The sequence below is a fragment of the Bombus fervidus genome, chromosome 13 (genome assembly GCF_041682495.2).
Source record: "Bombus fervidus isolate BK054 chromosome 13, iyBomFerv1, whole genome shotgun sequence".
Taxonomy (NCBI): Eukaryota; Metazoa; Arthropoda; class Insecta; order Hymenoptera; family Apidae; genus Bombus; species Bombus fervidus.
This window is the reverse complement of record NC_091529.1, coordinates 6,963,698-6,979,690: the sequence shown is the minus strand read 5'-3', so window position 1 is coordinate 6,979,690 and position 15,993 is coordinate 6,963,698. Positions and strand designations below refer to the sequence as shown.

Here is a 15,993-nt window from a genome sequence, read left to right as displayed (position 1 = left end):
TCGGAGTCTTCGTTCGTATCACTCGCGAAATAAGCTTTCAGCTGACCTACAAACTGTTACAAGATCTCTCTACTTGGAAGATATAAGTATGAAAAATTGTATACACTTTTTAAAAACAAAGAAGAGTAACGAAGAAAGTAAATGAAAAAATGCTCGCTTAGTTGTTTCAAAGGTGATGGTGTTGTGTGAAATTTGTGAACGTTAACTGCTGTTTCTCTAAATCTTCAGCTTCTTAGTATGTACTGTATTGTCTTTAATAGGAAATTAATTTATATCTCTGTATTAATTTCCTTCCTAAAATAGATAATTCTTCTTTAAGGTAAAATCACAAGTAAAATCATTTTCAAACTTAGCTTGGGTTTCATAAAAAAAGAAAAAAAAGAAGCAAATAATAGACATGGACTTTGTATAACAATCGAAACTTTATTTAGCATAACGTTTTTTAAACATTATCTCTGAAGTGCCCTAAAATACATGAATCGAGGATGCAAACCAGTGCCACTTATTTTAGGACACCTAACATACATGTACAATGTATAACAATTACATAGCTTTGAATTGACAAGAATTGATGGTACAAATGGCGCATTTATATTGTCTTCAAGTCTTTCGAATCTTCTAGGAATTACTCGATTGAATCGTTCGCCTGAAAATACTATATTCCATAATTGTTCGTCGAACGTGAACGTACATATATCGGTATCTTTTTTAACGCACGAACTTTATCTATTTTGAAATGGAAAGGCCATCGAAAGCGAGTTAGTTTTCAATATATTTCTTATCTATCTAGGATTTTCTGCTTCCCGATGATTCAATTCTACCGACGAATCATTGGATCGATGAATGAACACCTCGTCGCCGATCTTCACTCTTCCAGTAACGTACAGTCCACAATATATCCCCATAACTGGCGCCTTGCCCTCCAGCGAGATTCGTTCCGGGTCAGTTGGTTCCCTGAAACTGAAGAAGATTAGAAATTGATTCAATAAAGGCGAATCTCTGACGTACAGTGGCTCACGAAAGTTGTTTGTACACTTATGGACACTTTCAATCAACGTGTTACGCGTGCTACGTGAAACATTTTGCAATTTCAAAATGTTTTATATGACACACACAATATACAGAAAAAACCAATTATATGTACAAAGACTTTTGTCAACCAGTGTAGTCGTGAGTTCTCTTGGTTTATCCACGTGCTCGATGAAGATAGTGTATCTGGTCGTACGATTTCAAAGTCTTCAACGGCTCCTCCGTGTCCATCACACCGTTTTCTGGATTCACGCCCACTAGTTTGCACCTGAAATATGAATTGCATTATTCAATTAATCGGTAACTTGAATTCTCCATTTCGAGAAACAGTAGATAAATGTTACATTTAAAATTGTTAAGATGTTAAGGATCTTATGGATCGTACATCATTAGCAGAGTATATTAGCGTGTTATATGTGTTAACTATTAATGCAAACTGTACATATTTCTTCGGGTAAGAATCTTTGAAGAATCTTCGCCTAGAAACATAACAGAAACTCGCTGTTATAGCGTTCTAAATGAATCATTCACGGAATATGTAACTTTGAAACGTCCTGTATTTTACAAATTTACTCGTCGTTCTTCTAAATATTTCTTTTAAATTGTAATATTTTGATGATATCAGGGACACATAAAATTAACCACTCAAGGGCGCATGATAATTAAAATATGTTTACCATACCGTGAGCACGGCTTGACGTTCCTGATCACGACGCGTTCACCGATTTTAATCCATTCCCATTCATCTTCCTCGAATGGTTGTTGCGTGGAGACCAAAATATTTGGACGGAATTGTAGAGAAGACACTGGTGTCTCTAATTTCTCGTTCAGTTGTTCAACGGAGCTTGTGGTCATTAACATATAACTGGCCAGGTCACTGAACAACCCCTAGGAAACATCCCTTTGGTCAGCAAAATGTATGAATTTCTCGATAAAAGGAAGACAAAAATTGAGATAATTACGGTATCTTCGCTTCTAAGTGTCCGATATACTTGAGTGAATTTTTTCCACGGTTCGACGAAAACGTTTCTTCTATCCATCATCGTGTACCCCAATCGAAGACCAGAAGTCGTTCCAGTCAGAAATCTTCAAAGAAGCGTGAGTCTTATTAATGAAAATCAGTATGAATTAATTACAAATCAATGTCAATAATGAAAGTTAATAAAAATTTAGAAATCCATCAATTTAATTTTTCAAATTTCCATATTTCATCTCTATCAATTTCGAAGCCAAGTCAGAATTAATTTATCCGACTAAAAATCAATAGAACGCATTTATCATGGAGGAATGGGGGCAAATAAGATTTATCGAGAAATTTCTGTGCGAATTTATATTTTTCAAGATATTGTTTCATCTTCCAAGTATTGCAGACACCATTCTATTTTGGTAATATTTTATGTTATATTTAGTAATATTTATATTTCTTCGTATTAAGAGCAACAATTTCACGTTTTCAAATTTCCTACAAGTACGTAAAAATTCGTGGCCTATTTACGAAGTAGAAAGGGAAGAGATGCAAATACGAACCTCGATATCCATTCGGCGGGTTCCGTGCCACAATCGATACACTTCACCGGCTCTCCCCACCACATTTTGCACTGTACGGCTTCAGACGCGTTCTTCAAGTCCTTTGGAACCTCGAAGATCACACTGGGCATCCCTACGGCCTCCAACTTCACCTTGTTCTCATCCACCGCCGATAAACTCACTAGGATCAAGGTTGGGTATTGTCTTCCGGTTTGGAAGCGTCCAGTTTCCTCGTTGTACACTAGAAACATTCTGATGAACAGCAGGGGATTCATCTTTGGTTCCTTTGGGAAGGGGTCTGTAGGATTTAGTTATATGTCGTTGTTGTTAGTTATATGTATTGTAATACAATGTTCTCGTATAGCGAAGCTAATTTATTGTAGTGCAGTGAAATTTCTGTATAGTGAATATAAATGATGTTTCAGTGGAAGTACATGATTGAATTTTATAATTTTATTAAAACGGAGCTGAAAGAGTTGAAAATGTTAATAGAATATTGTGAAGGGAGTTTGAAGATGTTTGATGAAGTTTCATTGAAGAAAGAAGTATAAATGTTAATGATATAATGAAAATAATGCATGCTTCCTTGTTTTTTAATATTTTCATAGTATACGTGTTAAAGGTTCTGTGGGATAATCACTGGAGAACGTGAATTAGGATGAGTTTTATGACTGAAGAATGATCCTAATACTGGACATTATCTTTTTACAAAAGCTTTGACATATTTATCCGACAATGCAATTGCTATAATAGAATTAATTCTCAATAAATGACAAACAAATTTTCTACACAAAAAATTCATCGTTTATCAAAACCAAAATGCACTTAAGCAAATGTAAGAACTAAAAAACCTAAAAAAAAACTTAATATAATACAGCGTAACTAATCTGAAACACGATAAATAATATTTTTACTATATCCATGGATATATCGTGTTTAATATTAAAACCAAAACTAAGGTACATGAAACCATTAAGAAAATTACTGACAAATAAAATTTTCCCTAGAATTGAAGATCATATCTAGGAGAACTATCATAAAAAGTTTGCTTACCTGTCCCTGAGGGTGAACTTTCCTGCATCGTCCAATTTCATTCCATACTCGGTGAAGTCACATTCCCTTACATTCTTTCCACGTCCAGACTTCAATGGATACATATATAGCTCTTGAATCTGGCCAACCTTCTCCCATTTTGGATCTGGTAATTCGGCAATCGTATCGTCTTTTGGACATTCCTCATCGTTTGGACGTTCTTCATCGTTTGGACGTTCCTCATCGTTTGGGCGTTCCTCATCGTTTGGACGTTCCTCGTCGTTTGGACGTTCCTCATCGTTCGGATATTCCTTGTCGTTTGGAGATTGTTTGTCGTTTCTTTCTTCATTTTCCTCCACATTTACATTTTCTTCGCGAGTTACTTCGTTCTTGTTATTTATGTTATTCTCGCTATTAACATTCGCGTTCACTTTGTCTGGCTCTTTTGAATCATTTGTTCGAGACCGCTTCCGTTTTTCATGAGAAGTTTTCCTTATAGTCCAAACAGCAGCCGCGAGGATGACCACGACACTGCACGTTATCGCGATGGTTGAGCGCCAGTACTAGAAAGAGATACGACCTTGAGTTAAAATGGAACAGGGTCTAATCGGATGGCTGCTAAAAAGTGCTCGTGGCACGAAGCTCTGCATTTTGATAAGAAAACAATTTTTTCAAGGATGTTTTTAGTAGAAGAAAAATAATAGTTTAAATTTAGTTGTAATACTTTTGGATAAAATACTCTAAAATTTGGAATAGACATTTTTTGAAGCCTTGGAATTTTGAATTTTGATTGAAGTTATTTTGTATAATTTAAAATGTTGACTTAAATTTCGATCAAAATCTTTTCTTGCATAATTTTTCATAGAATAGAAATAATAATTGAAATGTAATTAGAATGATAAGAATTTGTCGAAGGTTTGAAGGTTTGAATTTTGATTGAAATCTTTTTATCAACGATTTTTAGTAGAGCTCAAACGACAATTCCACTTCGATTGAAACTATGCTAAAAAAAATCCAGAATCCTTAATCCATTTCATTATCTATTAAATTTATGAACTTCCCTTTCCATATACTCAAAGGCTCGGTGTAATTCTATTATTATATCTTAGCTCGTCATAATAATTTAGATTTTATCACCTCGTATGAAACACAAATTTCTAGATTTTTAACTCGCTTCCATATTCCTAAAGTCCGCTAATTCGTTTCAGTAAAATATTCATTTTCTTGTTATCTGCTGTCTACGAACATAACATTTTTTTTTACGATTCTGGCATCGTGCTTTAGTCACTGTTTTATGTTATGTTTATCTAAAGACTTATTGTAACAAGAAGAGCATCAGTAATTTTCCTCGACGAGATTAGATAAGCATCGACTAATCGTCAACCTCTCTCGAATCACTTTACAATTGGCCTATGTAACAAGTTATATCCAAAATTCACGTAGCTGTTAGAGTCACGCGGCCGTCTAAAAACAATGCTCGTCATCCGAAAAGTCGAAGCTACGTCGAACACGTGCAGTAACAATCGAGCACATAATGCCATTGTTTCTTAATCGAATTCCTACTACAAAGAGGCTTAGCGCGGTGTGTTTCCCCGTAGTTTTTGATCGTCCCAGACAATTCTCATCTACTAACATTCTCAAAGATATCGCTTAAAATTCATCTATGTTACTCACTTTCAAACATTGCTTTCATCAGAGATCAAAATACAATTATCGGTTCAAACAAGGCCATACTCACAATCAATCGAAAAGATCAATTCTTCTAATTCAGCTCGACCCGTGGCCTTCAAATATCGTATTCAAATTCTCTAACTTGGTGTCTGCATCACAGGTATCACTCACTCTATATATATATATTCTCTTCAATGTGAGAACAAATTCAATCTTAATCAACGAAAATCTTTATCAGAGTTGCTACGTTGACACGTTGTTAGTAGCAGGTGTCTGTGGAATCGATTTTATAATTTTCCGATACTTTTTGAAAAACATCGACTCACGTCTCTCGTCGTCAAATGAGAAACATCTGCATCGTATAATCCATGCGCTATGCTTAATCACATTCGAATGCAAATTTTATTTTAATCGATGGAAATTTATTAGCTTTTATGTTAACACGTTATACATTGTAAAATATGTTTTGCTATGTTTATATAAAATATGTTAACGTTTATTACGAAAGCGTTGATTCACGTCTTCTCTTATCGTCGAATGAAAAACTGAAATATGCATCGCGTGAGCAATTCGCTGCGTTCATGTTTATTTGAAAATAAATTCTACTTTAATCAACGAGAAGCTTATTACAGTTTCTACATTAACACATTGTATAGTGCGAAAGAAATTTATACGATTCTCAAACATTTTTGGAGAATGTGCTGATGCTTACGAAATGAAAAACCTCGATTTTCATCAACAATGTGTTCGTATGGAATAAAGAAAGGTGTTTTATCACAATAAGTACATACCGGGTGTTGTTGCATGATCCTCGCGGTTCTGGCACTCGTGCAAACCGTCGTTTCGGTCTCACAGGCGTATTTTCTTCATTCCGGAGTATCCGTGCCGCGTCGCTGCTGATTGTATTATGCAATGGCCCGGCTGCGTGTTCCCCTTCTCCACTTCTTATCGGCGCAGGTCTATGGTGTCGCCGATTGTGCGCTGTGAACGCGTCAGTCGTTGACCAGGAAGCATCAAAGGCGATTCGTACGTGACGAATGTCTTCCTTTATTCTTTTCTTTTTTTTTTTTTTTTTTTTTTTTTACTGCAATTCATGAGTCGACCGATAACTTTTTCCATGGGAGAACAGCCTGAATCAAGAGACAAAAAATTTTAGCTGTGCTTATTCCGCCATGTTAAATCGAAAGGGCGTATCTACAACTTTCGCTTAAATTCAGTCATTGCTACCAAATAATAGGAAAATAGTTTATTTTTATATATATATTGTTATATTTTTATTATATTAGTAATAAATTATTTTATAATAAAATGTATTATATGTATATCATTATTATTTATTATATTTTTTAATTATTTCATTTATATTAATTATTGTTATTTGTTATGCATATATATCTTTACAAGATCTATCTATATATATATATATTAAAGAAGAAATTTTTCCTCTCGAAACGGAAGATATCATAAATCATCATCATCATAAATGTGATGTATGTGAAATCGATGACTGGTGTTAAAAGTTATTTTTCTTGAAACCACCTCTTAACCCGATACACCTGTTTGAATTACCGTGACAGTAATATACTGTCGGATGTTTATGGAACTTTAGATATTTATGAACGAGACTGAAGAAAGAATCTAAATTTATGAACGATTTATGAACGAAATCTAAATAGGAATTTGTTTCATTCTTTAAATATCGCAATAGGTACTTCACTTTAGATATTTTATATATTTCTATATGTTATGTGGCTTTTGTAGATATTTAAAACCTTACATTTCCCAAAAGCGCTCCGACTAGCGTTAGGTTATATTTAGGTTAGAATTAGCATGTCGTTAGAGTTACAAATATCGATTTAAATTTAGATTTTTATGAATACGAGAAATAGAATCTCAATAGAGATTTCTTTCGCTCGTTGAACATCGTAACGAGTTGCCATACTTAGGATATTTTATATACTGTATTTTTGCATTTGTTAATTAACTAGAAATATATAAAAATCCATAGTCCAATGATGATATAACATCGAGATTAATACATCGACTAGTAACGACGTAACGTTGAGATTGCAGCGCGAGTGACGCTACATTGGCATCGATGACTCAATGCGTTTCAATCATTTTAGTATGAATTAGAATAATGCTAAACCAATACGATAATTATATCGCGAAACTTAAAAAGGTTTGTCTTACATATTTATGTGATATATAGTGTATTCTCATTTATCTAATATGTATGCAAATTTTATGCTAAATTTGGAAACAGAAATTACATAGCAAGATGGAAAATGGAATCTCGGTTGTCGGAAATCCGTTTAACCGAAGTTCTTTAATTTTTACCATAACTTGCTTTTTCTTTTTTTCTTCTTCCGAAATATTAATACAAAGATTAAGAGAAAGCAAAGATAGTCTGATAATGTAAAAGCAATCGATTAAACTTTCAATCGATTAAACGATTAATTAAACCTAAACTCGTGTACAATATGACGTTATCAAAATGTTTTCTATTATTTTATTGTGCAATTTACGAACACTGATAAACATTATCGTATTTTCCGAGATAGCCGCATCATTGCGGATAATCGAGGTTCTACTGTAACTTTTATGGCAAAAATTTATAAAAAATTCACGATATATAATTTCACTTTATTTGAATTGATCCCATAGTTGATACAATTTGATATACTTTATATAAGTGTTACACGTCAGGAACTGTTAATATAAAAACTTCACGAAACTTCAGTTTCTAGATATATGACCTAATACAGCAATTATGATAATGATACTAATTTGAATATAGAGGTACACGAACGTGCCATCAATTTTCGCTGAATAATATATACATCAGAAATGATAAAAGTTAGCATATTTCATTTAATCTTCGCCTTGTCAATAATTCTCCGCAGAAATGCAAATTAAACCGATTAAATAAAATTTCGTTTCATTGGGTATTAGCATCATATTTACAATTATTCACAAACATGAGAAACTCGACTTTTCTAGTTGGCTGATTCGTTTTGCAGCGAATCGATAAGGGGGTTTAACAACGCCAGACTCGGAATATAGAAATCTGGGCAACACTCGTTGTTCATCGTCGCTTCGTTTATTTTGTCTGCGCCCGTGTTGACGAACAATTTTTTAAATCCACACATAGCACCGAATTTCATGTCTGTGTTTATCCTGAAACAGGAAAGAGAACGATTCATATTAGGCGATTAAAGGCCGAGCAATGATTCATCATAACGTTAGAAGCAACATAAATTTCCTTTGGAAAATTGTAAAAACTAGATTGAAGAAACAAAGACGGGGAAGGATATTAATCGATTTCTTGGAATTCCCTTTCGTGGACTTCCCTTTTGTGATATTAAAAGCAGAATTCGATGACACGAATTAATTGAACAAGTGTCCAAATGAAATGTTGTGCAAAATGTTAACGCAACGTTGCCTCTTAATGAATTAACTTTGTATCGACACGGATTATACGAAAGTATACTTACGAGTCGCCGATCATTAAACATCTGCTTGGATCTTTTATGCTGCATATATCAAAAATGTAATTTTTTAGATTTTCACTAGGCTTGGCAAATTCTAACGGTGTTCGTCTGCTCTGTCTGCTAATTAGATCGATCAAGGGACCAGAACCTGCGAATAAAGTAATTGTTGTAAATCCGTTATGTTTGTTAATTAATTTGTTACCTATGTTTATACCTAATAGATGCTACTTTATTAAAAGGTGCGCGTGATGTAAATGGAATAACAAAATCGCAATAAAATAATTAGTAATTAAAAACAGTTAAAAACGTTCGATTTATATTCTAGATATTTATCTTAATATTTACAGCTGAAAAAAAAAAGATGAATAAGCAAATAATAGGAAAGATGTCAATGAAATTTGCTCAAACATGTACGCAAATACCTAAAATTTTCTTATCGCCATGGTAAAGGAGCCATTCCTCTCTACAGCCGCATATATAAAGAACATCCTTTCTATCCAAGCAAGAAATGGCTAATGCTAATCTTGTCCAATCACAGAGGAAACAGAAATCGATTATCACTGCTTTAATAGCTGGATCATCCTCGATACACTTTAGTCCTTCGTATCGTTTATGCTCTAGGATCTGAGTTTTCTGCAAGTGAATTTTAAAGATTAACTTTCGTGACTGCATTGTACAAAACACGTTCGTATATCCTATAAATACATAAAAATCTGCAATTCGATAGGTAGTGAGATATATTTTTCGTAAATTTCCTTCTAAATAATTCGAAGAAATGTATATCTTAATCGTAAGCTTTGATAATGTTACTCACATCCTGTGGTACGAGTTTAAATCCATCGTCGATTAAAACTTGTCGGAATTGTGTCGTAGCAATCACGAAAGCTTCGCCCGTGAACTGAATCTTCTTCAGATACCAGCTGATCGTTTTCGCGGTGTTTATTATTTCTTTCTGTAAAACATTCGCCATGAAACGGAATACAGGATGCAACAGAACAGAAAATTCTAAAGGGGAAATAATTTATTCGAGAGTAAGAGTTTCGTTGCATTTCTATTGTACAATTGTTTCGTATAACATACCGAACATATCCAGAAAAAGTTTCTATAGGTATTCAAATATGTGCATACATACATAAATTAGTTATCTACAATGCCCGCCCTCGATACTGAATGTACCTACTATATTCCCGTACATCTATTTTACCTACAAATCCGTATACTCCGTGTACGTATCTTCGATAAACGATTTCTTCGCGCACTGGCAAATAGAAATTGCCGTCAATAGTATTGAAAACAACACTCACCGCTTTGATATCTAGTCCGCATGAATCTAGTCGCTTGCGGTATTCGTCTATGCTTATGGTGCTGTTGTTGCTTATGAGATACAGCTGCTTGCCTAGCTCCTGTAGTTTTCGAAGCGCATGCGCCGAACCAGGGATCGGTTTATCAAGATACCAAAGGACACCTAATGATACACGTCAAGTTAATATAACCGTCTGTGATTCGCCATATTGGTAAACAGGTGGTTGTCAAATTCTTCGTCTCGAAATACTCGAATATTTTTATGGAAATGATACTTAGCACCTTGTGCATGTGTATGTATGCGGATGTATTTCTCGTGACAAGAATATACATAGATACGTAATTTCCGATGCTGACGACAATTAATACGAGACGTATTAATGTTAGTGCATGAGGGTGCACAGTCTCTTTCGCAAAGCTACAAAGCCAACAGAATTTAGGAACCGTTGCATCGTAACGAATCTTGTAAACGACAAATATTGGAAAAACTTGAAAAACAAATGTCAATGTAAAATACTTATGAGACAGATAAACAGTGGGAACTCGCCATCGCAATCCGATAAAACGATGTCGAATGAATCTAAAAACTCGCGCGTTTGCTCTACGCTCCCGTTTTCCAAGTTTATTGTGCTGGTTGCCATGACAATCTCTTGGACACTGGTTGCTGACTGTGACTGTGACTGACAACTAGTTGTGATTGTGTATCACGCTAAGTTTAGAGCTTCGCCGTGGACTGTGTCGAATGCTCGCTGTGACTCTACTGAGAAAACAATCTACTATCAGCAAGCCACCACCAAAACCCAAATATGTAAAATGTTCGTGCCACACGTGGCACCAGTACATAATACTCATACCGTACATGACTTTTTACATGTATTTTTAACGTTTTTGTACACATGGAAAATTTCTGAATAAAGCAAAGAAAAAAATATGCATGAATAATGACAAATCATGACTTAATGTTGGTTTCCTAAGCTTGGCAAGTATAATCAACTAAGTAACGTATATCATTCAAAATATCGAAGCATGTATTTAACGTAATAAGAATATACGAAGGAAAATAGTGCGCATTACTGGAAATGACGAATTTTTTCCACTTTGCTACCATTTAAGTAGCTGCATATCTAATTCAAATCTCAATTGCAACTTACAGGCTGCAGTATTTAACGACAAAGAATGATCGAGAAAGGAAATTTGGATCTATTAGCCTAAATAAAAATACTAAAAATAAAATATTATTAAATTATCGCAAAGGTTTGATGTAAATAGAAAGTCTTCTTTTGCTAATTTATTGTTATTTTTTAGTATTTTAATTAGTAATTGATAATTAGCAATTAGTCAATTCGTAATTTATTAGTATTTTTTAGTATTTTATTTTTTAGCATTTATTATTTATAGTAACGATTATTAAAACATTAACAGTCAATTTAAGTTTTATAACTTTATGTAGATACTATGATCTTTAAATACAAATTTATATTGACTTCAGCTGTCATTGATTCGAGTTAGCGTCTAGTTTGCGTTCTTGTCCGTTGTTCGACAGTCAAAAGACGCGAATTCACAAATTGAATAAGGCCATGACACGTGTTACCTAGTCATAGTCACAAAGAAACTAAAATTTATTAATATATTCCGGATAAAGAAAATATAATATTCGATTTTAAAGCTATTTATTTTAAAGCGATGAGTTATTTCATGTTAAATTACTGTTAAATTACTTTGATATTTAAACTGGCATGTAAACAAACCAGTGTTAGTTATTGCCGTTATTGTTAATGCAGCAGTGTTATTGTCGTTGTAAAGGACGTTGTCTTCCATCTTTAAATCTATGGTGATTTGGATCCTGAAAAATATTTGTCAATATCTGTGCTGTGTTTGAACTCGACAAATATTTATTGATTCGATAATAATTGATGTGCGATCTTTTGTCACGAACTTACAACAGCTTGGATATCAAAAATTATGGGGCAAAAGTTAACATACCTCGAAAATTTCAAATTTTATCATCAAATATATGCTTCTATATTGTATTTTCGTCCAGTTGCGGGGAAACACGGTCGCGTTGTAGCGCGTCAACGGGAGTCGTAAATTCCCCTTACGATTGCACGAATCGACACCACGAGCAGGGCGATCCCCTTATTTCTTTTGGGATAATTGGTTTTTAATATAACTGGAATCCACAGTTATATAATCTATATCTATGTATTTAACCAGCCTACAATACTTATTGCGTCGACAGATAGTGTTGGACTACATCGTGTCGGAAGATACAATAATCGATTAATCCGAAGATTAATGGATAGAACGCCGAGATCTTAACTTTTGATGTTTATCAATGTTCGTTGAATTCACGATTTTATTCGTTAGGGTTTAAGATGTATGCGGTGTAATTTTTGAAGAAAGACTCACTGCCCTAGCATAAATTTCTTGTCCTCTCGGGGAGACGACCCACACCGCGCTCGGATCACGCCACCGCTCGCGCTGATGATCACGTATGCGATGCAATATATATTTTAAATTAGTCATAGTCCTTAATCCAACTTACAAAATCTAAACCTATGAAATCTGAGAGAAACATAGAGAGAATATGAAACGTGATATTTATTTTAGGGGACAAAATCATTCTACGAGGATCTACCAGAAAGTAATACCGGGTTTGAAATAAGAACAATACGAATGCGTTTTAAAATGATTTCTTAACTTGTAACTTGTAACGTGTGCATACACTAATAAATGTAGAATTTTTCCAGCGTTCGGAAAGTGTAAAAGCGTTATCGGCGAGATTTTCAATTCGCATTGTCAGTTTAGATACAACAACAATATTGAATATTTAAGCACAAAATTTTGTGTGACATATGTCAATACATGAATGGAACTAGGTGAACTTCTATAAATACATTCTATAATTCCATATGACTTCTATATATACACATGCTTTCTGGTCGTTCATCGTATATGTATCTTTTGCTTTGTTTGTATGAACTTTTATAAAACATTGATTATATGTACTTGTTACTAAACTTTCAAGGTAATTATACAAATGTTTCTAAATGAAAAAATTTATTTAGTCTTGGACAAATGGTAGAAGAACTTTCGAGGGACAAAATTTAAGCACCTCGTTCTACTATCGTTAACCGTAGAGAAAAACGAACGAAATTAAAACGTAAGAAAATTTATGTACTTGCATAGAAGACGAAACACCCACAAGAGGAGGATTGGAATAACAATTGAACACGTTTGGGTTAATAGAATTTCAATTTATTAAGTTTTTTTCCCTAGCCGTCGGTGTCTTGATTCTCATTTACAAAGGTATTATATGACTGTAGTGGTAGTTTTACTAATAAATCGACGATGGTAGCAATCAATTCGATAACCGTAATCATAATAATAATAATAAGAATACATAATAATAATTAATAACATAAGAATTACAATAATAATAATAATTAATATATTAATTCGAAATCGTATCTTATAATCGTCGTCTTTGTCATTTCTTGACACGTTGTTAATGATTAGATGTTGATCGTACGATGGCGAGCCACGCTCGACTCGAAAAGCCAAATATAGGAAGAATGGATCGAAACGAAGGTAGAGATAGATACGAAGTAGAGAAGAGGAAAACCATCTTACATATTCACAACGATGAAATATGATATCTGTCAACGTAAAATTGTGTATAATCATAACCTGACTAGAAAATCAACTTCCTTGCGCTCTTAACACGGCGTTACCGTACAATAATTCGTAGGCGAGGGCGGATCCATTCGATGGTGGAGAGAAATGGCGGGAAACGCTGGCGTATTCAAAATGATAATAAGATTTATTGGCTAAAACTAATTAAATTTAATTACTCTGTATAATCGGGACTGTATTGCGTCAATGGCGACTCAGCGATGGTATAACGGTAGAAATTGAAAAATTAAGTTACCATTCCCTCCAGCCTTTGTCATCACGAAATTGGATCCGTCCCTATTTCGTAGGCTATCAAGTTAAAGTTGTACACGTACATAGAAACATTCGTCGCACAACAAGCATGGGAACACGTGATGGACGTCGCCATGGAATATTTCCAACTATTTTGATAAGCTAATACAGGTCGTTTCGTATTTCTTCGCCCTCATTTTTCTTCTTTTGATTAAACGTGACTTGGATGACCCACTAATCAAATTTTTATGAAACTATCTTTTAGAAATGAAAATGTTCAACGTTTAGACTGATACATAGTGATTTTCGAGAGGATAAAAGAATTTGGTGAGCCATCAATAAGATAAAAAGAAAACAAAGCTGTGGTTATAGTAACTGCTTTTTATTTGTCCGGGCGACGCTCGAAACACGTTTTTTCTTTTTTTTTTTTTTCTTTTTCTTTTTACCATATAGCTTTCTAGATTCCAAGAATCCGAGATTTACACATAATGTTCGTTTACACTTCCTTTCTGCACCAAGCCTCAGTCCACGACCGACGTAAAACGCTCGAGATAATCGTTACACGCTGTTACAAGCGATTTCACGACCAACAGGAAACGAATCGGGCCCAAGAATCGTTGTTCCGTTAACCCTTGATCGTATTTTCTTTAACCCTTTATAGGTTTAATTTACAGTCGTTAAATGTTAGATCAACGCTATAATAATCGAGACTAAAGCTAGGCCCTGTACTAGCACAGGACCGTTTAATAAGTCACCGAGGTTAACACTTTCGTTTAATATTAAGGTTATGTTATATACCGAACTATAAGTGAAATTTCATCTGAACTCTAGGGTGAATTAAGTTTCATTTCTCTCTTTTAGGCTATGTATATAATCGCGATAGGATTAAGTTTAGGCCTGAGTTAAGTCTTCGTTTACCTTTTTCGTTTCGAGTCTGAATGAGAAACTTAGACTAAGTGTGGTGTCTTTAAGTTTGGGATTAAGTTGAGCTAGGAACTATGGTCTATAGAGGGCCAACAAGAATTTTCAGTCAGTCGATCACCTTGGACGACACGATCGGTTTCGCATTGGTCAGAGCAGTCTCATGATTATACGTGGGTTAATCGTGAGCAATGGGTAGAAACGAATGTTCTTCAGTTCGGCCAGAGAACGTTTCGTCGAGGAGACTCGATACTGGCGACTGAAGGAAGAATAGGGGGAAGGGGGAGGAAGGACAAAATAGGTAGAGATGATGAGCCTAATGTTAGTGACATGACTTCGTGAAGTCGGTAGAATGTCAGAGATCTTTGAGACTATCGTCTTAGGATAACCTCTCTGATCCTTTATACTCGTCTATAAACTTACATCGATCTAATCTATATTTCACACAAATTTCGTCCACAACGATTCCTATAATTATTCCACCAAATGAAATATACATATGTAGATCAATCAATGGAGTATAAAGGATCGTACCATTGTGACGTACATATTCACAATTCCATATAGCCAAGTAAAGCCAAAGTAACGTTCAGAAAGTAACTCAGAGATTGTGTCCACCCCTAACACGTTTGTCTAAGTCGACTCGATGAAAACAGCGGACTCGAATGTACGGCAGTCGAAGGGTGATCGGTACACACTGGAAGAACGAGGTTCTACGTTTCCCATTCGTATAGTTCGACTTCGTTTACCGACGTCACATCACCAGGTAGCGTACACCTATATGCAAAGGGCGGCGCAGGCGCAAGCTTTCGATTTCGTTCCCTTTCGATGCCTGTCTCTCGATCCGCGATCCACGATCTCGATCGATGTGTACGATGAACAGAAATGTCAACTAAAATAACCGGACCCCATTCGATATCGCATTGTGCCCGTCTAAACGACAGCAACAAGATTTTTTTTTTTTTTTTTGTAGTAAATAGACGAGTTACAATGTTAGTTAGTAGAGAGCTTGTAGTTAATAATTAGAAACTTGACGTCCACTCGACGTGTCGGTCGCCTGTTTCCTGATCGGATGATCGAATGAACGAAG

General features: G+C 34.7%; 2 protein-coding genes and 1 long non-coding RNA gene across 7 annotated transcripts; 1 reads left to right on the top strand and 2 right to left on the bottom strand.

Moving 5' to 3' along the window:
- The first annotated feature begins 220 nt into the window (after nt 1-220).
- On the top strand, nt 221-4,015 carry LOC141445874 (uncharacterized). Its single transcript, XR_012453401.1, has 3 exons — nt 221-235; nt 320-3,859; nt 3,914-4,015. It is a non-coding gene; the product is annotated as an uncharacterized lncRNA (long non-coding RNA).
- On the bottom strand, nt 404-6,247 carry LOC139993640 (mitochondrial amidoxime-reducing component 1). 5 transcript variants are annotated; one of them, XM_072015559.1, is made up of 8 exons: nt 6,051-6,244; nt 3,891-4,151; nt 3,610-3,836; nt 2,557-2,808; nt 1,992-2,115; nt 1,712-1,917; nt 1,226-1,297; nt 404-960 (listed from the first exon to the last, which is right to left on the bottom strand). In XM_072015559.1, the coding sequence occupies exons 1-8, from the start codon at nt 6,063-6,065 to the stop codon at nt 783-785; spliced, it is 1,335 nt and encodes a 444-aa protein (XP_071871660.1). In that variant the 5' UTR covers nt 6,066-6,244; the 3' UTR covers nt 404-782. The 5 variants fall into 5 exon arrangements, with proteins under 5 accessions (XP_071871660.1, XP_071871661.1, XP_071871657.1 ...); XM_072015560.1 differs by having other exon boundaries at nt 3,610-3,859; nt 3,914-4,151; XM_072015556.1 differs by having other exon boundaries at nt 3,610-4,151.
- Nucleotides 6,248-7,895: 1,648 nt separating this feature from the next.
- Nucleotides 7,896-10,228, bottom strand: LOC139993843 (uncharacterized; the record flags this gene model as incomplete). The annotated part of the gene is made up of 5 exons (XM_072015926.1): nt 7,896-8,439; nt 8,757-8,901; nt 9,176-9,386; nt 9,568-9,705; nt 10,058-10,228. Coding segments are annotated over 5 exons (846 nt in total), but the record flags the coding sequence as incomplete, so codon positions are not given.
- Nucleotides 10,229-15,993: the final 5,765 nt, after the last annotated feature.

Bases quoted from the DNA above. Each gene is read 5' to 3' on its own strand.
- LOC139993640 (XM_072015556.1), bottom strand. The intron at 2,809-3,609 runs GTAAGCAAACTT...GCTGTTCATCAG, and splicing joins AAGTTCACCCTCAGGGACAG to AATGTTTCTAGTGTACAACG. The intron at 2,116-2,556 runs GTTCGTATTTGC...GCTTCTTTGAAG, and splicing joins CCCGCCGAATGGATATCGAG to ATTTCTGACTGGAACGACTT.